General features: G+C 38.1%; 1 protein-coding gene across 7 annotated transcripts in view; it reads right to left on the reverse strand.

The window, feature by feature from the left end:
- The window catches only part of DTNB (dystrobrevin beta), a 351,017-nt gene that overhangs the window by 67,075 nt on the left and 259,425 nt on the right, over nt 1-24,517 (reverse strand). For all 7 annotated transcript variants that reach the window (XM_036750795.1, XM_036750793.1, XM_036750796.1 and 4 more), the window contains 3 exons: nt 7,877-7,962; nt 6,783-6,896; nt 648-744 (listed from right to left, as the gene is read on the reverse strand). In XM_036750795.1, coding sequence (XP_036606690.1) covers nt 648-744; nt 6,783-6,896; nt 7,877-7,962 — 297 coding nt within the window. The remainder of the gene's footprint in view (nt 1-647; nt 745-6,782; nt 6,897-7,876; nt 7,963-24,517) is intronic.

Consider the following 24,517-nt stretch of genomic DNA (forward strand, 5'->3'; position numbering starts at 1 on the left):
ATATGAATGTAATGGAATACTATTGTGCTATAAGAAAGAGCAGGCAGATTTCAGAAAAACCTGGGAAGACTTAACATGAATTGATGCTGAGTGAAGTGAGAAGAACCAGGAGAACATTGTGCACAGCAACAGCAACATTGTGTGGTGATTGACTATGATAGACTTAACTCTTCTCAGCAATACAATGATCCAAGACAATTCCAAAAGACTCGTGATGGAAAATGCTTACCACATCCAGAGAAAGAACTATGGACTCTGAATGCAGATCAAAGGATACTATTTTCACTATTTTGTTTCTTCTTTCTCATGGTTTCTCCCTTTTGTTCTGATTCTTCTTTCATAACATGACTAATGTGGAAATATGTTTAATACGACTGTACATGTATAACCTATATCAGATTGCTTGCTGTCTTGGGGTGGGGTGGGGGTTGGAAGGGAGGGAGGGAGAAAAATTTAGAACTAAAAATTTTACAAAAATGAATGTTAAAATTATTTTTACATGTAATTGGGAAAAATAAAATACTGTTAAGGAAGGGAAAAAACATAGTCCTGCTCCAATATCACAATCAGGGCAGAAACTATAGCTATGGGATGGAGAAAAGGTCCTAGGAGGATGAGAGATTTCTAAGTAAGTCCACAGGTCTCACCTTCAGCAGCTTCATGAGACCCTCTAGCTGTACCATCAGCTCTCGCCGGCTCTCCTGAAGTGCAGACATTCTCTGTTCCAATTCATCCTTCCTCTGCCTGTCCAGGAGGGAAAAAAAAAACTATCAGAAAACAAACCTTTGAGAAGAGGATTATAAGAGAGTAATTCTTGCTTCTTCTTTATGCTAAAATTCTCTTTTTGAAAAACTTATAGTTTTTTAATTTAAAAGTTAAAAATCAGTTTTTTAACACGGGATTAAAAACTGCCTTGGGGAAATCAAAATTTAGAGTTCACAGAATCATAGCATTATTTAGAGCTCATGGGGACCCTCCTCAAAGGCTGTCTAGTCCAGTCCAGACCCCAGAAGGAATCTCCACCACAGTATACCTGCCACTGGTCCTCAGACCTCTGTCCAAAGATTTCCAGGGAAGGGGAAGCTACTACCTCAGAAAGGGGCTGATTTCACTTAAGGGCAGTTCTAATTATTAGGAAGTTTTTCCTGATATCAATCTGCCTCTTTTAAACTGCTCCTGCTTCTTCCTTCTGGAGCAGAATAGGACAAATCTAATCCCTCTTTCACAAAAAGCCATCCAAATACCTGAAAACAGGTATTATGTCCTTTCTCTCCAGGCTAACCACACCCAACTGATTCTCATATCACACAGACTCAAGGCTCTCCACCCTCCTGGTCATCCTCCTCTGGACACTCTCCAACTTATCAATGCCCTCTCTAAACTGTGACAGCCAGAACTAAACATGATTCTCAAGATGTGTTCTGACCAGAACAAATTATAACCAGACCATCAGCTTCTTGGTTCCCTGTGTTTCTTTAAGCCTAAACTCCGCTTATCTTTTTGGGGATGCCACATTACTCTGCTAACTCATATTGAGCTTCTGTTCTATTACAACTATTAGATCTTTTTCTGACAACTATTTTCTAATCATACCTTCCCCGTCTTATACTTACAAAACATGATTTTTAAAAATCCAAATGTAAGACTATATACAATTATCTAAAATGAATTTCATCTTATTGGATTTAGCCCAATCCTCTAACTTGTCAAGATATTTTTCAGGATCATGTCTGTCATTCAGTAGGTTGACTATCATGACCAGCTTTGTGTCATCTACAGACCTGATAAACATGCCATCTATGCCTTTATCCATGTCATTGATTAACATGTTACATAGAAAGGACCAAGCTGTGATTCCTGGGACATTCCACCATAGACTTTCTGCCGAGTTGACACTGAACCATTAATAAATACTTGGAGTCTCAAGAGTTCAAACAGTTCCAAATCCATCTAATTGTATTATCACCTAGTCTAGGCCTGCACAACATGTGGCCCGCCAAAGGATTTCAGTTAGCTGTCACATGACCTGCAGCAAACAACCATTGTCAGTCTGTCTCTAGTTGATGGGGTGCTTGTGCTTGGACCCTAATTCTAACAGCCTGTGCTTGGGTGCCTATGCCAGAATCCCAATTCCAAAACATATCCAGTTCTCAAAACATATTCTCTCTCAGGCAGTCTCTCTCTAGCTAAAGAGCAGCATGCCCCAACTTATCTCTGCTTCTTCCTTAGTACACTGAGTCATAACCATATTTACTATTTACTGACCTTTCTAACATGTATCCCAGACATACTATTTTGTCGAACAAGACACTAGTTGAGAAACTATAGATTTCCCTTTAGTCCCTACCAATAGTGAAATCAGTGACATTTCACAGTAAAAACCACACCCCTAGTAACCCTGCTGTGGGCTATCTCCTAGAGAACTCCGGGTAATACGCCTGTGCAGTAGATACTAAATGTGCATGTTCCTTTAAGAACTAACCATGCCTTAACCACTCCCTAATCCCACCCCCAAACACCTAATTGATATGTTTCCCCCCTTTAACCCCCTAAAACCTTTTATAAAAACTCCCCCTGCACCTCTTTATGGTTGCAGGTTCTCTAAGAACTCTTGCCCGCTGTAAAGAGTAATAAATCTTTGCCTCCTTGACTTAAAGAATGCTTGGGTCTGTGAATTCATTCCATGTGGCCTTGCCCTGGGAACTTTGGTTTGGGATCCCTGCATTCCTGGGTTTCTTTTCCCCCTCAACATTCTCTCTCAGGCAGTCTCTCTCTAAGGGCAGCGTGCCCCAACTAACTTATCTCTGCTTCTTCCTCAGTAAGCAGCTATGCCAAATTACAGATTGATTTCTGGATGCTGATAATTGACTATACACTGAGTCATAACCAGAACTTTGGTTTGGGATCCCTGCATCCCTGGGTTTCTTTTCCCCCTCAACATAGTGACCAAAATCCTTTGGCGGGCCACAAGTGGCCTGAGGACTGTATGTTGTACAGCCTTGATCTAGTCCATATCTCTCCATTTTTTTTTCCATAAGAAGAGGATGAGATCTTTTATCAAATGCCTTACCAAAATCTACTCAAACTTTATAGTATTGCCCTGATTTACTCATTTAGAAACTTAAAAAAAGAAATGTTAGTTTGATGTGACCTATTCTTTCCTTTAAGATAGCTACTGACGTCTCTTGTTTTTACATCACCTTCATTTCTAAATATACTACCCTTCCTTCTCCTATTAGGTAGTCATTCCTTACAAGAGAAAAAGAAGGGGAAAAAAGCAATTCAGCCAAATTACCCCATACATAGAGCAAGACTGACAGGATATGCAATGTTTCACATTCATAGTTTCCCACCTGTTCAAAGAAGGGAAGGGAGGAACTTTCTCAGATCTTCTCTAGGACCAGGTTTAGTCATTATAGTTACAAAGTATCCTAGCCTTGGGCCTTAAGCACACCCACTTTCCTTCTTTGAAGATGTGGATGGCTGTGGATGTGGGACATCCTGCCAGACTTGGTTGATGGATTATTGGTTGATGGATTATTGGTTGATTTTGCTGAAATTCTTTTATCCTCTTTTATTTTTCCTTCTTTGCTATAAAAAATGGCTTTCTAGGTGTAGAAGGGAAGTATACATTCAGAAAAGAGGGTGATTTTTTTGTGTCTTTTAAAGTTGGCTGGGTGCACAATATTGTTACAGTATCAATAGTTCTGGTTCTGTTCATTTTACTCTGCATTCATTTGTATCAGTTTTCCCACGCACGCATCATATTCAATGTTTCAAATGCCACAAAATTATTCCATTATATTCAAATGCTACAATTTGCTTAGACATTCCTTCAACTGATGGACATATACTTTGTTTCTAGTTCTTTGATGTTACAAAAAGTAGTGTTACAAAATGTTACATATGTTACAAGAAGTATTGTGGTGTACATGGGGCCTTTCTGATAGGGCAAGCAAGCCAGACTACCTGAAATAGCAAGGAAGCCTGAGAGCATGTCCCACGCAAGTCTAACCTCAAACGCCATCTCGTCCTACCCACCTCAGACCCTGATGGACACATCCTAGGACCCTGAGCCCAGGAGTTCTGGGAATAGCAAGGGGCTCTATCTCATCAGGCCTGCTTTCATCTTGGCCCTCTATATTTTGTATTGTCTCCTAGCTTGATGGTACATGGCCCTGTGCTCTTACATCAGCAGTTGTCTTAAGATACGATTGTGAGGCTACAGGTGGTGGTTTGTCTCCCTTGTGTCTAATATACCTGCCCTTAAGTTTGAAAGGTTCTCAATGTCCCCCTTGTACATTTCTCTGCTCTAAGATATCATTTTCCCTCTCTTCAGTGAAGTCCTTCTTCTCTTAGCACTTTGCAACTAGAACAGAGAGTTCTGTGAGGAAGAAAAGGCAGTGTTCATATGTCTGTAACAGGAAGTCATTAAGGAGGAAAGCCTCTGGTTCCACAGAGCTCAGCCTGCCTTCCTACTTCTGCACAAAGGCAAAGTACCCTGGTGCACCGAAACTCTGGGAGACAGGACTAACTCTCTACGTACTCACTCAGTTTGAGAGTAGATCAGTTCCTATTATGATGCTCATCAGGGTGGGCAGCTGCCCAGAATGGCTTAACACAATGACAAGGATCAACTGCTCCAAGTCTCTGTGCTTCCTGCCCAAGCTTATTGACATCTTTATTTTTTATCTCTATACCAATAGCGAAGAAATTTTTATTTCACAATTTCATGTGTGATATCCCAGCATCAGGGCTTTTGAGTAATAAGATCTTTAGTATAAGACATTACTCCATGAACCTTTAGGGGTCCCAAGACCACTGATGAGCTATATGAGATTCTATGTTGCTTAAGGTCTATTTGGTCTCTCTCTCTTCTACTTTCAAAACATAGTATTATTCTCAAGAAGAGCTTTAAAAGTTAAATAACACATGGTTCTTTTGAACCATTCTCTCTTTTACTGGTGAAGAACCTGGGTTTACATCTAGTTCTGCTACTTACTATCTGAGTGACCTTATATAAGTCATTGAACCTTCATGGTCCTAAGTTCCTTCATGTGTACAGTGGAGAACTGAACTAAATTATTTCTAAGTTCTTTGTAGCACTAAATCATATGGTCCTAATCAGTCAATCAACAAGCATTTATTAAGCTCTCACTCTGTGCCAGGCATCGTGCTAACCACTGAGGATACAAAGGAAAAGGAAAAAGAGTCTCTGCCCTCAAGAAACTTACATTTTAATGGGGGAGACAACACATATAAATAAGATAAATACAGAGTAGAAGGAAGACCACCTTAGAGGGGAATGGCTCTAGTAGCTGGAGGTAGGGAATGGAAAGGCCTCCTAGGGTAGGTGGCATTTGAGCTGAGTTTTAAAGGAAGTCAGAGATTCTAAGAGGCAAGTTGGGAGGGAAAGCATTCCAGGCATGAAGAACAGTTAATACAAAGGCTTGGAGATAGGAGAGAGAGTATTCTATATAAGGAACAGCAAGTAGGTTAATATGGCTGGATTTCACCGAGCATAGAGGGGAGTAAAACGTAAGATTAAGGGAACTTCTGAAGAGTAGAAGGTTGGAGGGAAAAGAATGAGTTCTGTTTTGGACATGCTGAATTAGAGAATTCTAACATACATCTAGTTTAAAATGTCTAACAAGTATCTGGCAGATGGGGCTGATGCTCTGGAGAAAGACCAGGGCTGGATAAATAGATCTGGGAATCATCAACACATAGCTGATATTTTAACGTATAGAAACTGATGAGATCACTAAGTCAGAAGAAAGTCCATAATAGTTCATGTTTACAGATGGTCTAAAACTTTATAATTCTTAATACTTTGTGTTCCTCTTTCTGCTATTCTGGCACCTTCACTGCAGAAGAAGGAGGTCACACAGGACTGAGAGTCACTTTGTATTTCTGTTTTATGGGCTTTCATTGCCAAAGAAGTCATCACTCAGTGGGCCAGTGTACTAATGATGGGCCTCTCCATATTTAGTGAAGCCAGTCCTTGGAAGGCAGACACAGTCTGCTACTGAAACCAACCAAAACCCTGGCAGCATTGATGGATCTGCTGGAGCTTGTGCTCTGCAAAAAAAAAAGCCTCTGAGAACGCAGGGTTACCTTCACCCCTACACGTGGCAAAAGAGTAGGGCTTTGTGGAGGTTTGTAAAAATACAACTATAAAATTCATCTACCTCTATATTGAAGTGGGGTACAATTCTGAAAGGAAGTTATGAGTGACCTAAAGGGGAATGGGGGGGAGACATACAGAGTAGTCACAAGTAGGTTGAAGCATTTTTCCAATGATGGCTTATGGGCAAGAATTATTTTTTAAGATATCATCAAAGACTTACATGGAGGTATAAAAGAAATGAAGGTAGGCAGGTTGTATGGCAAGAGTGAAATGCGTAACCAGACCAACATAGAGTGTGAATACTGCCCTTGTACTCAGAGACTATAAAATAATCTAGAAGTTCTCTACTATTATTAAGTAGATCCTTGGTAGGTGATCTATGGAAGACTATGGATAAGAATAGGTTACAATCTTTACTAAAGAAGAGAATACAAACATTGAGTAGGTCACGGATCCATAGAAGAAAAACATTAAAAATAAGGATAGTTAAATGAATCTTGAGTGCTTCTTCTGTTCCAAAAAAGACTCCTCCAGTAGGCACTGAGAGTCCATCCTATTGTTTCTATCTCCCAGGAGCTAACTGCCCCACCTAAAGTAGTTTGAAAAGCAAATCTGGACACAAAAAGTGATGGTGAGGAGAGCTGCTTCTTACCTAAGCAGCCGGAGCTCTGCCAGGAGTGTGGGGTTCTGCTGAGCCTTTTCAGGGGTTGGTTGAGAAGCTTGCTCATGCTCCAAGCGGAGGCGCTGAATCTCCTGAAGGATTTCTCTGGAAAGAAAGGGGAATGTGAATTAGGATAATGATAACTATTCAAGAGGCAACATTTTCTAGACTCCATAGCTTTATTTTCCTTCATTTAAAGTTTTCCAGAAATGATGCTGTTTGCCAAAGTACTCTATCTAACCATCCCAACCCCATCCCAACACTCTTCCTGGTGTTGAATGCTCTAAAATGAATTAAAATATGAAACAAGAATCTTCCAAATACAATTTAATTTAACATTTTCTTGAAGACAAAAACCATGACAATAGCTAAGGTTAAGAGAAATACCATTGCTTAGGATTTTAAAAAGTTTAGAAAAAAGGCAACTGAGAAATGTCAATCTATTCTTCCCTGGGTAAAGTAAACTCTTTATGGTCTCATAATGAGAATTTAGGAGAAACCCTTATGCCACTCATCTCCTAGGAGTATAGTCCTTAGTCATGCTCTGCTTCTGACTGCTCTAATCCATTTTTCCCAGTCAGATTCATTGTCTCACCCTCAAAAGCCCTAAAACTGGGTCCTGGTTCCTTTCTCTTCTAAAGAGGGCAATAAGTTCTCTGTTCTATCAATATTTTAACTAGATTTTAATTTATTTTACTTATGATGATCCTTGAGTTTCCTCTTGGTAGACAGCTGGTTATATGTAATGTTGTTGGTTGGGCCAGACCAACCAACACGTAAGAAATAGGCTGGATAAAATGGTGGACAAAAGGCAAGAGGAGGAAACTCTGAGAGGAATAACCGGAGGCTGTGCCAGATGGCACTGGGGAAGTGATGCATCACCTGGAGTTAATTTCTTGAAGAAAAATGTAAGTTAACAGCTATTTTTCAAATAACAGTTTGGGCATTCCTTGCAACAGGAATGCACTGAGTAAGCAGTGCTTCCTGAGTGATGAGAGTTTGCTGCCCTGTAGGGTCAGGCTGAACACCTCTCATACACAGTACAATCTACAGAGTAGCTGTTTGTTTGCAGTGAATAGAATTACCTGTTTTTGTTTTCCAGTTCTGCAATGAGCTGCCTTTGCTGTTTGTTGGCATCAAAATTAAAGCTGAGGTCAGTTGGGGGGCGGGTCTGGAATGAAGAAAGGAGCAGAAGATTGTGAAATGGGCCACTAAAAACGATTCAGAATCCCATATTTCTTCTAATGGATTTTCAAACCTTTCTGCTTTATGTAGATTGAAAGGCTTATGGTAAAGAGGAAGGCAGGACCTGAGTTTGAATCCTGTTCCTAACATTTAACTGCTGAAGGACCCTAGACAAGTCACTTAATCTCTTGCAATATATATTTTTTCTGAAAGGTAAGGTGAAGATAGATAATGATACCTGTAGCTGCTAAGTCACAGGATTGTTGTATATGTTCTGGATTAACACAGATTAGGCCCAATTATAAAGGCTTCTGAACAACTTGATGGCTTATGTCCTCACCTAGGATTTTCCCTGGTAAGATCAGAACTTGGCTCATGTCTAGGCTTTCCCTCTCAAAAGAAAAAGGGTCCACAACTTCCATTCAAGTACTTCAGCTAACAAAACATTGAATACATGACAGGTTTTATTTAATAAGCAAATCCAACAGGCATATACTCAACCCAGGGATAGTCAAGAAAAGCTTTGTTCATAGGGGTTCTTAAGCTGGAGTCCATGAACTTTTAAAAAATATATGTTGATAACGATTTCAATTTAATTGGTTTCCTTTGTATTCCTATGTATTTTATGTTATGTATTTTAAGGCATTTTTCTGATAAAAATTCTCAACTGCCTCTCCCCTCAGATTAGAGAGTAGAACAATAAACTCCTCCTCCTTCCTAAGGGCTCAGAGCTTTCCAGGTAACTTCATTTTCCATCAGCTGCTCTGCTTGGTTTTGACTCAAAGAACATCATACCCAGTACTCCCTTGGGCCCTAACTCTCTCTCTTTCAGCTTCCTTTTGCGTTTGGTCATCCCATTGGATTATTGCCTTGAGGGCAAGGGCAGTCTTTCTTGTTCTTATTTATGTCCCCAGCACTTAGCATAGTTCCTTGCACATAGTAGGCACTTGATAAATGTTTGCTGACTACTTATTCACTAAGAAAGGGTCCATAGACACCACCAGACTGTGCAAAGGGGTCTATGGCACCAAAAAGGTCAAGAATCTATGCTCTAGTGGTCCCACTTTCCCCAAGGACTTAGTTCATGGACCTTATGGCATCAATGAAGGTACAGTACCTCTTTCAAGCCTCAGACCTTTCTCCTAGGGGCACGGTGGAGGGAAAGGGGATGTACAGACTTCTTCTCCAGGGAGCCCAACCCATCCTAGCTCTGTGCCTCCACTCTGTGTCATGTGCCATGACTCTGTGTCACTTCCCTGTTGTTAGGTCTGTGATTGCCACTCTGCTGCTCTCTCTAAAGAGGGAGATGTCTTTCTGTTTCTTGCCCTGTACCAGGGCTTCTAATGGGAGGTTCTATACAAATCTACTTTCTCTCATGAGTGATCCTTCATGGTGGACAGTGGCTCTCTTTCTTATTCCAGCTGCCTCCTACTGGTGACTATTTGTATAATTTTAAAGACCGTCCAAGAGCCAACTCCTCTCTGAACTTCATCAGAAGTAATATGCCAACTTATTAATACCCTTTGCTGCTTCAAGAGCATTGATTATTATAAAAGTTAATATGTAAGTGCTGGGACCTCTCTTTTTTTGGGGGGGATATCAGTGTGATTTCATTCTGTGGCAAATTCCTTCACCAATATAGTGATTTTACAACTTAGTCTTATAAAGTTACTTGGAGAAGTGAGAGCTTAAGTCAACTCTAGAAGCATTTATCAAGTACATACCATTTTCTGGGCATTGTGCTGTGATTTCATTGGAATAGCTTAACCACTTCTACAAACATAGGTTAGCACCTGCTTAATAACTTGCAGTTTTTGAGAGTGGCTTGGGACAATGGGAGGATAAGCTGAGGATCACATGGGCATAATGTGTCACAGGCAGTATTTAAACCGGGGTCTTCCTGCCTCTTAGGCCTCTCATCCAAGATCCATGTGTTGCCCTATCCCCAACAAAACCTTCCCTTGTAATAAATAAGAACACTCAGGTAAGACAAATTAACACATCAGTGACATCTGCAAACATATGCCTCATGTTGCACTTAAGGTCTCTGCTGAAAGGCAGAGATATGATTCATTAATCAGTCCTGCATGTATGTGATCCAACTGTGACTGCATATTGTAGCCCAGAATGCAGTCACACCTGCATGTTGTGGTGTTCTATATTCTTTATTCATGTTTTTCCCCCATCATGTGAATCGCTAACACCTTCTCATTAAAGAAGCCTTGCAAGTGTTCCATGTCTCAGTGCAATCAGTTCAATGTCATCTGTAAAGAAGAACTTATGAAGGACTTCACCATTTATAGGGAAAATCTCTTCCATTTATTCTTTGTGTAGGATATCCTTCATGACATTGGTGAATACCTTTGGTGAGCATGTCTCTCTTATTCTTCACTTGATACTAATAATCAGAAGATCACAGAGCAAATTTTCCTCGGTGGTTGCAACTAACAAGGATCTTATATGACACTAACATAGTCATAGGTTATATTTTAAACGAATCCTTGAGACTGCATCTTGTTGTGACTCTAATTTTTTTTTGCAATGAGTAATAAACAATGGAATCTTATATCTCCCCCACAATTTTTGGTCAATCAAATGGAGATATGGTCTGCTGTAGAAAATCAACTGGGAATATCTACTTGTTCCCTTCTGATGTTTTTATTAAGCATGCCTTTGATATATGCATAGATCATTATGAGATCTTATAAAGACGAGAAGGAAATGACAAACCAGTCCAGTATCTTTGCCAAGAAAACCCCATGGCTGGTAATGGCGTACTATCGTTTGTGGAGTCACAGAAAGTTGGATGTGACTGAAAGACCGATCAATAAAAATAAAGATGAGAAAATAGATATTTGAGCTTATTAGCTGCTGCTTTATTCTTTTTAAAATAAATACTACAAAATAATACTACAACATGTGACCTTTTCCATTTTGAGGAAGCTTTCCTTCTTAAATATGTCTTGAAAATCAAATCAAGTCCTGAGTGCCTTTAAAATTGTGCTCCAAAAACAGACCTCTTCTATGCAGATTTGGTCAGGTCCAACCAACTTTTCTTGGCTTAGTTTTCTAAATACCATTTATATTTCCTCTTCATTTAATAAAGTATGTGTCTAAATGTGACAGTTCAAGTGTCACATATAGTGACAGAGTGTTAAAAGAATGCTAGCAAATTTATTCTCCTGGATGTCTATTTGTTGTCCTTCCATTTCATTTGTTAGTGCTCCCAGGATGGTGGAAGGAAACCTCTCTTGCCTATGTTTATTATGAATATTGTGAGACAAGATAATCCAAGATCCTATGAAATGATGTTTCTTGATGAGTTTGGGAACACTGCAAAACTCCTAAAACTCTCCTTATTCACCTCTTCAAGGACAGCCTGTGAGTAATCCTTTCACTCAATTGCAACTTCTCTGTATCTTATTTTATTTGTTGGTTATTGTCCTTCATTCTTGAAGAGGACCAAAATGACATCACTATGTTAGAGTCAGGTTACAGTGTGTCCTACTGTGGCCGATCAGACCAAATGTGAGTTCCAAACATTCTACCACGGGTCAGGCACAAATAGATCATGTGAACACCTGGCATGGATTCTCTAAACCTACACATCTCGTGTTTGTTTTGAGCTACTTCAATTCTGCTTTGCTCATAGAGCACAGCATCTTCTTTGAGGAGGACACTCCACCTAGGAGGTCCTGTGCCAGTATTTTCCATGTCACAAATCAATTCCAAAGTTCTTGAGACCTTGAGAGGGTCCTTGTATTGCTTTTTCTGACCATCACGTAAATACTTGTGCTGTGAAGTTCTCCAAAAAATAGTCTTTTTGGCAAGTGTACATTTGGTATTTGAACAACGTGGACAGCCCACTGGAGTTGCACTTTCTGCAGTAGAGTTGGAATGCTGGGCAGTTCAGTTTGAAAAAGGATCTCAGTGTCTGGTATCTTATCCTGCCAGGTGATGTTCAGAATCATCTCAATCACTATTTTATTTGTAGTGTGAATGTCAACATAGGTATGGTTCAATTTCTTTAAAAGTGTATCTACTCACTCTGGTCATGAGACAAAGATCTCTTATTTATACTATGAATATAATGTTTATAGAGAGCCTAAAAACTCTTGAGTCTCAGGATCTGTTGTTCCCCTTCTGCACTATGCAGAAGTGGCTGAAAGCTGCTCAGAACTGTATTTATTTATTTTTGTTTATTTCACAGATTGCCATGACAAAAGAATCCATCACTGTGTGGTCAGCAAGTAGCTGATGTGCCTTTTTATGCTTAGTTATTTGGGTCCTCAGATGCATTTAGACAGAATCCAACAACAAAACTGAGCCAGGAGCTTTTCTGGTCTCATACAGAGTTTGTGCTTCACTGGCACAGCCTTTGAGAACCCAGGGTCACTTCTTTAGCACAATGAGACATCAGAGTAAGACTTTACTAAAGAGCAAAGTGGAGGGTTATGTTCATTTTCAATCCTGCAGTTGGAATATGTATTTTGCTCTACACATTTTCCTGTTGGCTCAAGATCATTTTCCTCTCTGTATCAAGAAGCAGACATTTCATGTCTAAGCTAGGGTTTTTTTTCCCTCATCTAGAACTAGAGGACTCAATAAATTGCTCTTTAAATGAATGGTGCCTTGCAAATAGTGGATGTTCAATGAATGTCTGTTGAATTAAAATTGAATTACATTTAATATTTCAAAGTAAATGGGTTAGAGAGAACATAATAAAATAAAGCCAAGTTGGTTATTTATGACTAAATCTTGGCAAATTAATAAACAAGCATTTATTAAGCACATACCATGTGCAGGACCCCGTGCTTGTTGTTGGGGATACAAAAACAAATGAAGCAGTCCCTGTCCATGAGGAACTTACAATCTAGCAAAGTAGACAACATGAAGGTATATAAAAATAAAAGACAATTTTTGAGAGGTCATTAATAACGAGGAGAGGACCAGGAAAACACGAAAGCCTCGTGTAGAAGGTATCATTTGAACTGAGCCTTAAAGGAAACCAAGAATCGTGAGAGGTGGAGGTGAGGAAGAAGTACATTTTGGCATGGTAAACAACCAGTGCCAAGGCATGGGGATGGGAACTGAAATGACATGTATGAGAACATAGAATGTGTGCAGGAAGAATAAGGCTGGAAACGTAGATAGGAGCCAGGTAGCGAAAAGCTTTAAGTGCCAGAGGATTTTATTTCTGATCTATCTCATCTATTATTTTAAAGATTATAGGGAGCTACTGGAGTTTACTGAATAAGGGGGTGACATGGTCAGACCTATGCTTTACGAAGATCACTTTGGTAGCTCTGTGGAAGATGGAGAAGGGGATGGGGAATGAAGCAGGGAGACCAATTGGAAGGCAGGGAGACCAATTATGAGCAGAGGTTCCCAAACTTTGGCCTACTGTCCCCTTTTTAAAAAAATTACTCAGTGTCCCCCTGGAAATCTACTTTCCTTAACCCTCTAACATTTTGTTTTGTTTTTAAAATTTGCATCATTTCAAAAACATATAAATTTCTTTAAAATGAGGCATCTTAAATTTAATAATTTATTGTAAATTTGTGCGGTTTTTCCTGCATTGAAATTCTGATGATGCAATACTGTATCATGTAACTGTATAGTATCATATTGTAAATGAGTCATCACACACACACACACACACACACACACACACACACACATATTCCTGCTGATGCATGCTGGACTTCCTGACAATTGTGACATGCTCGACTGCCAACACTTGCTTGTTAAGCCCTATTGGCAAACTTGGCCACTGATTGGTTATGACTTGCATTTTGTGTGTTTATCTGGAAAATAATGTAATCCCTATGACTCTAACTCTGTTACACAACAGATGAAACATGCAGGAATGGTTTTTCAAAATTTTCTTCTCTTCTTTCCTTATCCTTCTGTCACCCTCTTATTTTTATTCAACACCTCCCAATTGCCCTTGAGGCTACTACCACCACCCTGGATCATTCCAATGCTCCCCAGGGGGTGGTATTGCCCACTTTGGGAACCTATGAATTATGAGGATATTACATTAGTCCAGGCAGGAGGTGATGAAATATTGAACTAGAGTGGTGACTATGTGAGTGGAGAGAAAGAGATATACATGAGATGCCAAAGTATAAATGACAAGATCTGGCAATAAACTGGATATGTGAAGTAAATGAGAGAGGTTGAGGATGACTCAACAAATGGAAGAGCTGTAGTGTCCTCAACAGGAATAGCAAAGTTCATAAGAGAGAAACATGAGCTCTATTTTAGATATGTTGAGTTTGAGGTATCTATAAGGCATCCAGTTTGAAATGTCTAAAAGGCAGTTAGTCATGCAGGACTGGAGGTCAGGTGGGAAATTAGGGCTAGACCTAAAGAACTGGGAGTCATCAGAATAGAGTTGATTAATAAACCCTTGCAACCTTATGAGGTCATGAAAAGAGTATGTAGAAGAAGAGGACTGGGGGACATTCACAGTTAGGAGCATGATATGGAAGATGATTTACCAAAGGAAAACGAGGAGTATTCAGATAAGTAGGAGAAGAAATAAGAGCAGTGTCATGTGAACCCAGAGAAGAAAGAGTTGGTCAACAGTGTCAAATACTAAATAAAGAGAGTTGAAAAAGAATGTGAATTGATAAAAGACTATCAGATTTGGCAGTTTAGAGATAATTGGTAACTTGGAGAGAGGAATTTCAGTTTTGATTCAGGAGTTTTACATTTAGAATAGTAAATGCAATTCAGTCAAAAAAAACTCTATAATTCTGATTTTTAAAAATTTTAGCTTCTTATTCCTACAAATTTTTAGGTCACTCTAGAAACAAAGGTGTCATTAATTCATAAAATCAAACAATATCAGGGTAAAAGCAACCTTAGATACAATCTAATCCAACACCCTAATTTTTGTAAGTGACACAAATGAAATTTAGAGCAGTTAAGTAATTTATTCAAGGGCATACAACTAATTAGTGGTAGAGTTGAGACTAGGACATACTCAACATAATAAAGTTTCCTTCATAATTAAAGATGATGCTATTGATCCATCAATTGGATAAGACGTTTATACTAAAATACCCTAATGCATTTGCGATCTCATCAATCTCAATCAAATCCCTCCAATGATATGGATTTCCATACATACATGCCTACCTACACTGTGCAATTCTCTAATTGATGTAAATCTATGAAACTTATATATAAAATCATTATAGTCAGTGGTTCTATCCTTTCCTCCATTCATTTTCCATTTTCAGCATAAAAAATTATTTTAAGTAGAATTATTTTAATTGCATGTTATATCTTTTCTCATTTTTTATTTTTCTAGTTTTGTAATTAATTGTTATCTTTGCTCGAAGCTCTAACAAATTGGTGGTCTGACTGCATGTAGATAGCTTGTTCAGGAGTGACTCCTACATTAGTAATGAATTATTTTATGTCTGTTATAAATTATCAATTTGAATTTTTTTTAGTTTAACGCATCCTATGCCTCTCAATTCTTTCCTTGGAGAAAGCCTTCATGAAGTATAGCTGTGAGGCGTCTGCATAATCTCTTAGTCTTTGGTCTCTGTCATTCTTTATTTGTGAACTGTATTTTCCAATATATAATTTGCTCTTCTCACCTATGCCTACCTTTGCATTGAAGTTACTGAATATTAAAGTACATACTGATTTCTTTGGAAAGTTTTATTGCATTATTTGCATAATTTCTCTACTTCTGTATCACCTGTGAGAAGATGGGTGCATAAGTTATGTAATTATTTGCATGGTGATCTTTTTTTGAAAATATAAATCTTGTCATGAGCACTGCAATGTGTTAGCCAAATATCCTATGAAATAATGATTCTTGTTGGCTTTGGAGGTATAATAAAAATTGGCTGGGCCAACTCCTTTGTTTGCTTATTGAGCCACAACTTTCTTTTTTCTTCTAGTTTCATTTATGAATGTCAAGATTTATATAATTAATTTCCTCCAATATTAGGTCCATTTATTGGTTATTAGACAGACATCTCACATTTAGAATATCACACATAAGTTTAATTTTTACAGATTGTCTAAAAATGGTGGGATTCTCAGAACTCTCTCCCCCCTTTCTGACATTCTACTACTAATAATATAGCAACATAGCACTGAGGGCCAATTGGTATGGATTGTTTTTTTGGTGGGTTGCCTGGGATATCACCATTTGGCCAGCCTACTAGAAATGAGTTTCTCCATATTCAACAAGGCTATACCTTGAAAAACAAACACAGTCACTTATTGTGACCATCCTCAAAGCCTTTCCAGAATGGGTTGTGAATTGCTGGCATAACTTTCAATAACCTACTTATTGCTACACTCTGATAAAGCAGTGGAGTAAGGTTTAGTGGTTTATGGGGTTCTACAAAATTTTGCACTCCTCCCATAGCATTTTTGCCATTCAAAATTTTATGACCCATAAGCCATAAAACTCAGAATGGCTTTCAAGTTCCATGAGTTCCTTTGGGGTCATAAGATCTACCATGAATTAAGCCCTGGGGATAAACCCTTGACATAAGACCAGTAGCAGAGGAAGAATTCTATTCCAGGGCCAATCTGGATGACCTACTAAATAGGTGCACTGTTTTTCAGGTTCTGCAATTGATTTTTGATTCAGTTGGAAAAGGACCCAAGAATCTCCAATTAAATGAAAACCCCTTAAAAATACACCCTATAGTTCCAAAAATTAATCAGAAACTTTTGGAACCAACATTCCTATAGTAAAAGACCCTTTAGCATCACCCTGGGTTTTTAATGAATATTCCGAGGCCAGTCTATAACAGAGCCTCCCTTGGGCAAAGCCAGTTTGTCTAAAAATGGTGGAATTCTCAGAACTCTCTTGCCCTATACTAGCCTGTACTCTAGGAGTCTCAGAATAAGCCTAAAGATATGGCTCAGAGCCTGAGCTACAAAATGGCACATCTTTCTTAGGCAAAAGTACTGTTCAATGGGGACTCCATTTTTGATAATCTAACAAACGTCAAATACTGGGATAGCTCTAGGTATATGAGTCTTCTTTTAGTAAGCAATGGAGAAAAATAAAACTTTACACTTGTCATTTTCCAATGTCACCTTTTGGATATCCTACTAAAGTCAGCTCCTAGTTCTCTAGGGAGGAAAATTTAAGCTCTCTAAAGATGCTAGTCTCATCATATTTAGAGAAGATACATTTGGTAAAATTATACTGCCAGTTTTCATGTTACACTGTCATGTGAAACCTCTCCCTAGTGACAAATGCTATGCTTGGAAATTCAATATTGTGTTGAGGTTATGGGTAAGTTTAAGAATACCTAACTCCTTTCATGTGGCTTTCATGTTATGCATTTATATTTACTGGCTTCCTGAATTATCCTAATTACAAAAGAATGCTTCTTCTCTAAAATTTCCACAGACCTGTGAAATCATCAATGTGATTACTCTATCAGTATAAACTCCAACCCATTCCAACATTATCCTGTGAGATATTCACAATTCCCTATCACAGATCCTCCACAGAGCATCAACCCAATATGTTAGGGACCTTCTCTAGGCATTCTTACATTTTGTGGCATTCAAGGTGTCCATCTGTTTATTTAGGCTGTCCATCTATCTCCCACATTCTTGTAAGATGACTAAGCCATTTCTTTTTCAGGACATAGATTTTTTTATGATATTCTGAATACCACTTCTTGCATGTGGGTCATCACTGGGAATATGTTCTACATACTCTACTTATACCCACTATGTCTCTCCATTGACCTTTAGATCACTTCCAACTTTGATTTTTTCAGTGACAAGGTGTCTCAAGATTGTCAGTATACATGATCATCAGAAGACCTTTTTTGTCATGCTGATCCCTTTTGCTTTTATACAAGTCATTTCTCCACAGGATTCCTCCACTGAACCCTCCCTCATAATAAAGAAAATATAACACAATGATCACATTTTAAAGGCATTTACAGGACAAGATGGCAGAGAAAAGGCAGCAACTTGTCTGAGCTCTCCCCCAAACCTTGCTGAGCACCTTTAAATAATGCCAAAAATAATTCCTAGAGTGGCAGGCCCCAGAAAAAGGACAACGTGAAATAATTTTCCAGCCAAAGACAACTTAGAAGGTCGGCAGGAAAGATCTGTCCCACCTGGGTGAGAGTGGAGTACAGTTCATCACAGGCCATGCCAGCTCAGACCCTAGCAAACCATGAGCAAGCTTTGGGAGCCACTGAATCAGCAGCAGCAGCAGCTGCTTCCAGAGCCCTCAGCTCATAGATGGTAAGGGGGTCAAATAACTGCTCAGAAGGAGATTAGAGGGGTCTCTTTGCTAGCAGAGGGCAGAACTCTATTGCTTTGCCCATACTCAGATCTGGCGCACAGTCCTAGGTGGCAGTCCCAGGGCAAGGAGGAGTACTAGCACACCAGAACTTGCAGCTACAATGGATTGGGGACCCTCAGCACAGTTCCATGGCAGAAAAGAATGCTTGTGGTCCTTGGAGGAACTGAAAACTTTTAAGTCCCTAGAAGTACCTCTGAAAACAGCTATCTAAAACCCCTGAAGCTTGGGACAGGGTGCTCTCCACCCTGGAAGCAGAGCCCCACTTTAGCAGAGTTAAAAGTAAAGAAATAGGCTAGAAAAATGAGCAAACAACAGAAAAAATTCTGCCCATAGAAAGTTACTATGGTGACAAGGAAGATCAAAACACACACTCAGAAGAAGATAACAAAGTCAAAGCCCCTACACCGAAAGCCTCCAAGAAAAATTTTAATTGGTTTTAGGACATGGAAGATCTCAAAAAGGATTTTGAGAATCAAGTAAGAGAAGTAGAGAAAAAATGGGAATCAAAATGAGAGTGATGCAAGAAAAGCAAGTCAATAGCTAGGTAAAGGAGACACGAAAAAATACTGAAGAGAATAACACCTTAAAAAATAGACTAGGCCAGATGATAAAAGAGGTACCAAAAAAAAAACAATAAGAAGAATGCTTTAAAAAGCAGAGCTGACCAAATGGAAAAAGACACATAAAAATTCACTGAAGAAAAAAAAACTCCTTAAAAATTAGAATTGGCCAAATGGAAATGGGGGTACAGAAGCTAAGAAAATAATCCCTTAAAAATAGAATTAAACAAATTGAAGCTAATGACTACGAGAAATCAAGAAATAATCAAACAAAACCAAAAGAATGAAAAATAGAAGATAATGTGAACTATCTCACTGAAAACAACTGAACTAGAAAACAGATAAAGGAGAGGTAATTTAAAAATTATTGGACTACCTGAAAGCCATGATCAAAAAAAGAACCTAGACAGCATTTTTCAAGAAATTTTCAAGGAAAACTGACCTGATATTCTAGAATCTGAGGGAAAATACAAAGTAAAAGTAAAAGAATCCACTGATCACCTTCTGAAAGAGATCCCAAAATGAAAACTACCAGGAATATTATGGACAAATTCCAGAGTTCCAAAGAGGTCAAGGAGAAAATATTGCAAGCAGCCAGAAAGAAACAATTCAAGTGGAGCCAGTCAGGATAACACAAGATTTAGCAGCTTCTATATTAAAGGATCAGAAGGCTTGAAATATATTCTAGAGGGCAAAGGACCTAGGATTACAACCTAGAATCAACTGTCCAGCAAAAGTGAGTATAATCCTTCAGGGGGAAATGGAGATTAAATGAAATATAAGACTTTCAAACATTCTTGATGAAAAGAGCAGAAATGAATAGAAAATTTGACTTTCAAATACAAGACTCAAGAGAAGTATAAAAAGGTAAACAGGAAAGAGAAATCATAAAGGACTTAATAAGGCTAAACTGTTTACATTCCTACATGGGAAGATGATACTTGTAACATGACTTTTCATTATTAGGGCAGTTAGAAAGAGTATGTATATACACAGGCAGAGGGCACAGGTGTGAGTTGAATACGAAGGGATGGTATCTAAAAAAAATAAAATTAATGAGTGAGAGAGGAATGCACTGGAGAAAGGGAACGAGAGAGGTAGAACGGGAAAATTATCTCACATAAAAGTTTCAAGAAAAAGCTTTTACAGTGGAAGGGAAGATGGGGGGAGGAGTGAGTGAACCTTACTCTCATCAGAATTGGCTCAAAGAGGAAATAACATACATACTCAATTGGGTATAGAAATCTATTTTACCCTACAGGAAAGTAGGAAAAGGGGATAAAAGAGGGGGTGGGGTGATAGAAGGGAGGGCAGATTGAGGGAGGGGGTAGTCAGAAGGAAAAAACTGTTGAGGAAGGACAGGGTGAAAGAAGAGAGACAGAATAGAATAATAAGAAGGGGATAGCATATAGGGAAATATAATTAGCATTAGTAACTGTGAAAAAATTTTTGAAGCAAATTTCTCTGATAAAGGCCTCATTTCTCAAATATATAGAGAACTGAGTCAAATTCACAAAAAATAAGCGCTATTCCTCAATTGATAAATGATCAAAAGATGCAAACAGTTTTCAGATGAAGTAATCAAAGCTATCTCTAGTCATATGAAAAAATGGTCCAGATCATTACTGATTGGAAAAATGTAAATTAAAACAATTCTGAGGTACTACCTCATATCTATTAGATTGGCTAATTAGATGGAAAAGGAAAATAATAAACAGTAGAGGGGATGCATGGAAAAATGAGACACTAATGCATTACTGGAGCTGCGAACTGATTCAACCATTCCATGGAGCCTATTGGAACTATGCCGAAAGGGCTATAAAATCAGCAATACTACTACTAGGTCTGTATCACAAAAGAGATTTTAAAAAAACAAAAGGGAAAAGGATCTATATGTACAAAAACATTTGTAGCAGCTCTTTTCTGGGGACAAAGAATTGGAAATTGAGGAGACACCATCAACTGGAGAATGACTGCACAAACTGTAGTATGTGATTATAATGGAATACTTTTGTGCTATAAGAAATGATGAGCAGGAAGTTCTCAGAAAAAACTTGAAAGACTTACATGAGCTGATGCAAAGTGAAATGTACTGTGTACAAAGTAACAGCAGTATTGTAAGATGATGAGCTGTGAATGGCTTAGTTATTCTTAGCAATAAGATGACTCAAGACAAGTCTGAAGGATTTATGATGAAAAAGTCTATCCATCCCTAGAGAAAGAACTAATGATGTCTGAATACAGACTGAAGCAAACTTTTTAAACTTTATTTTTCTTGAGGTTTTTTTTTTTTTGGAGAGGGGGGAATCTGTGTTTTCTTTTACAACATGACTAATACAGAAATGTTTTGCATGACTACACATGCATAACCTACATTGAATTGCTTGCCTTCTCAATGAAAGGGTTTAGGAGGGAGGAAAGGAGAGAATTTGGAATTCAAAGTTTTAAAAATAAATTTTAAAAATTGTTTTTACATGTAACTGGGGAAAAATAAAATACTAAGTCAAATTTTAAAAGAGCATATACAATATTCTGTCCCATGGAGCTGCATTTCTGTTCTGGTGGGATGGGGCAAGCACTTATTAAGTGCCTTCTCTGTGCCAAGCACTGTGCTAAGTACTATACAAATACCTTACCTGAGGAGAAAAATATGGCTTATCATCTGTTCTCCTGAACTGGAACTGGTCATTATAATTAATCAGAGGTTGGGAATTTCTCAGCATTATTTTCATTTACACTATAGCATTTTTCCTATATTTTTTCCTATTTTACTTATTTTAAAATATATGACTTTATATCAGTCTTCCAATATTTCCCTGAATTCCTCATACTCTTTGTATCTCACGGTATAATAGTATTCCATTACAATCAAATGTCATAATTTGTTCAGTCATTCCACAAGTGATAAGTATCCACTTTACTTCTAGATTTTTCCTACCACAAAATGTGCAGCTATTAATATTTTGGTGTATATGGGGGTTGGGAATTCCTTCTTTTCCCCTCTGACCTCCGTGGGATTTTCTCCCATAATTTCAATTGTTTTATAAAACAGTGGCAATGATTCACTCCCCAAATTGCATATTAATATATCTCTCTGTGCCCTCTAATATAGACTAACTTTTTTTTGCCAATTTGAGGGGCACAGGGTAAAATTTCAGACTTATTTTAATGTCTAGTTTCTTATCTTCAGTGATTTGGAGCACTCTTTTAGATGGTCATTGATAGTCTCTAATCCTATTTTTGAAAATTACTCTTTAAATTATTTTTGATCACCTGTCTAGAATGAAACAATAGGCATCATTGTCTGTGTTCTAGAAGCTGTAGGTACCAAGATAAAAACTAAACATTATCTGCCTGAATTTCAAGGACCGTTCATTCCACTGGAGGAGATAACAAGTATACATAAAAGTATACACCAAAACATGCAAAACAAATACAAGGTAATTTTTTTTTATTGGGTGGGGGGAGGCACTAGCTGGGCTCATCATATCTGTGTAAATTCCCTGTATATCTTATATATCAGCAATATGTGATACAAATATTTTTCCTTCTCAACAGTTTCCTTTCTTATTCTAGTTGCATTAATTTTACTTGCATATAGAGTATTGTTCTTTTTGCATATGAACAGTTTGGTTGCGGAAAGGGAATTTAAAAAGAATACATGTATAAAGAAAAAGTATGAAGTAAACTTTTGAAAAAAAGTTTCAGATAAAATGTTGAAGGGAAACAGACAATTAATTAGGAGGACTAGATAGAAAACTGCCCCTCAAATGAATGTATTGAGAGGTCCTTTTTGAAAGTAAAGAAATAAATGAGATAAATTATGTCTGCTGGGCATTATGGTGCATTAGCTCATTTGCATGTGACTGTTTTTGAGAATTTTAAAAGCTAGAGACAATTCTGGGAAGATGGCAGAGTAGGTCAGAAAACTTTTGGCTTTCCAAAGTTCCGCTACAAAAAAGACAGAACATCGCCTCAGAGCAGCAGAAATAACACACACACACACACAATCTATCTATCTAGATAGATAGATAGTATATGTACATATATATGTATACTGTATATGTATAAAAGTCTTCTAAATTCTGAAAGAAATAAGAGGGCAAGGGGATAGGGTGGGGGGAGAGGATAAGGGAGGGATTTTTAGAGGGGTGGGTAGGTTAAGGAATAGGATGCCAAGGTAGCAGGTAGAAGTGAATATAGGGTGAAATAATAGGGTGAAAAGGATAAATATTAACACATTGTATCCTTACAACAGCTCTGCAAGATAGGTCCTATTATTACCTTCATTTTACAGTTAAGAAAGCTGAGGCAAATGAGGATAAATTACTTGTCCAGGGTCCTACAGCTAGTAAGTTCTGATGCTGGATTTGAACTCAACTCTTCAGGCCCAGTACTCTATGTAGAGTACCATCTAGCTACTACAATTAAGTGATATAAGTTAACCAGGTGAACCAGCCCTGGGAGAGAGGGGACAGTCTACACCTTGAATAGGTTACATAGTCAAAAGTTTTTAGTTTAATGAAGTCAAAACTGTCCATTTTTACCTTTTATGATCCTCTCTGTGAATTGTTTATGAATATCCCACCTATCTGTATTTGTGAAACTACATCCTTAGTCCCCCTTAGCCACCCACTAGAATGATCATGCTTTAGCTCTGATTTCTATCTTTCCATTGTCTTCTAATTTTCTGATGATGTGACTTTGAAAAATATTTAGACTGAATATTAATTGAAGCTTAGTGTAAGTCGATGTTCTAAATCTGATTTCTGCCAAGCTTCCTACTATTTTTCCAGCAGTTCTTATCACACAGAAAGTCCTCCCTCCACCCCTGGTTTTTTGTGTTCTTGGCTTTACTGAACACTGGACTGCTATTTTTAATTGTTTGTCTAGTCTGTGCCATTGGTCTACTTTTCTGTGTTTTAACCAGGGACAAACAGCTTCGGTGATTATTGCTTTGTGATACAATTTGACATTGGGCAATGCTATGGGGCTTTCATTCCTGCTTTTTTCATTATTTCTCTTGTGATACTGTAACTTGAAATAGAACATTCTGAAAATGGATTTTTGAGCCAGGAAGCAGCTCTATACAATTTCCCAAATGCGATCCAGTTTGATATTTTCTTCCTAATCAATTCTCGGCCCAACTTTGTGTGTGTAGTACCTATCCTAGACAGATGTAATCATACATTAACTAAATGGATTGACTGCCTGAGTAATTAACCTTTATCCCCAAATCATCAGCTTCTCTTTAGTGTATTCATGGACCTAGTCCAAGCTGAAATTAAAAACAAAAGTTTAACCTGGACCAGATTTAAACCATGGCTGAGTTTCTATCTGGAAAGGTTTTCTCCCAAAAAACTCCGCAAAAGTTGCTAAACCATAAAAATAAATGTCTAGTTTCTTGGGTTAAACTCTCCTTCAATCTAATCCTTTTCCTCTTTTTCTTTTCATCTTGTGCTCAAAGAAACCTGGATCTCTCCAGAAGACAATGAAGACTATGTCTTCCTCCAAAACTGGCTGCTCTTTCTCTTATGCTCTCTGACACTCTGAAGGAGTGAATATACTCCTTGTTCTACACTCCCACTTCTAGACCTTTCTCTGATGCCCTCACTCAGTGACTGTGTCTTCTTTAGACAGAAATAAGTCTTTCTTTT

Source organism: Trichosurus vulpecula, chromosome 3 (assembly GCF_011100635.1).
Source record: "Trichosurus vulpecula isolate mTriVul1 chromosome 3, mTriVul1.pri, whole genome shotgun sequence".
In the NCBI taxonomy this organism is placed as follows: domain Eukaryota; kingdom Metazoa; phylum Chordata; class Mammalia; order Diprotodontia; family Phalangeridae; genus Trichosurus; species Trichosurus vulpecula.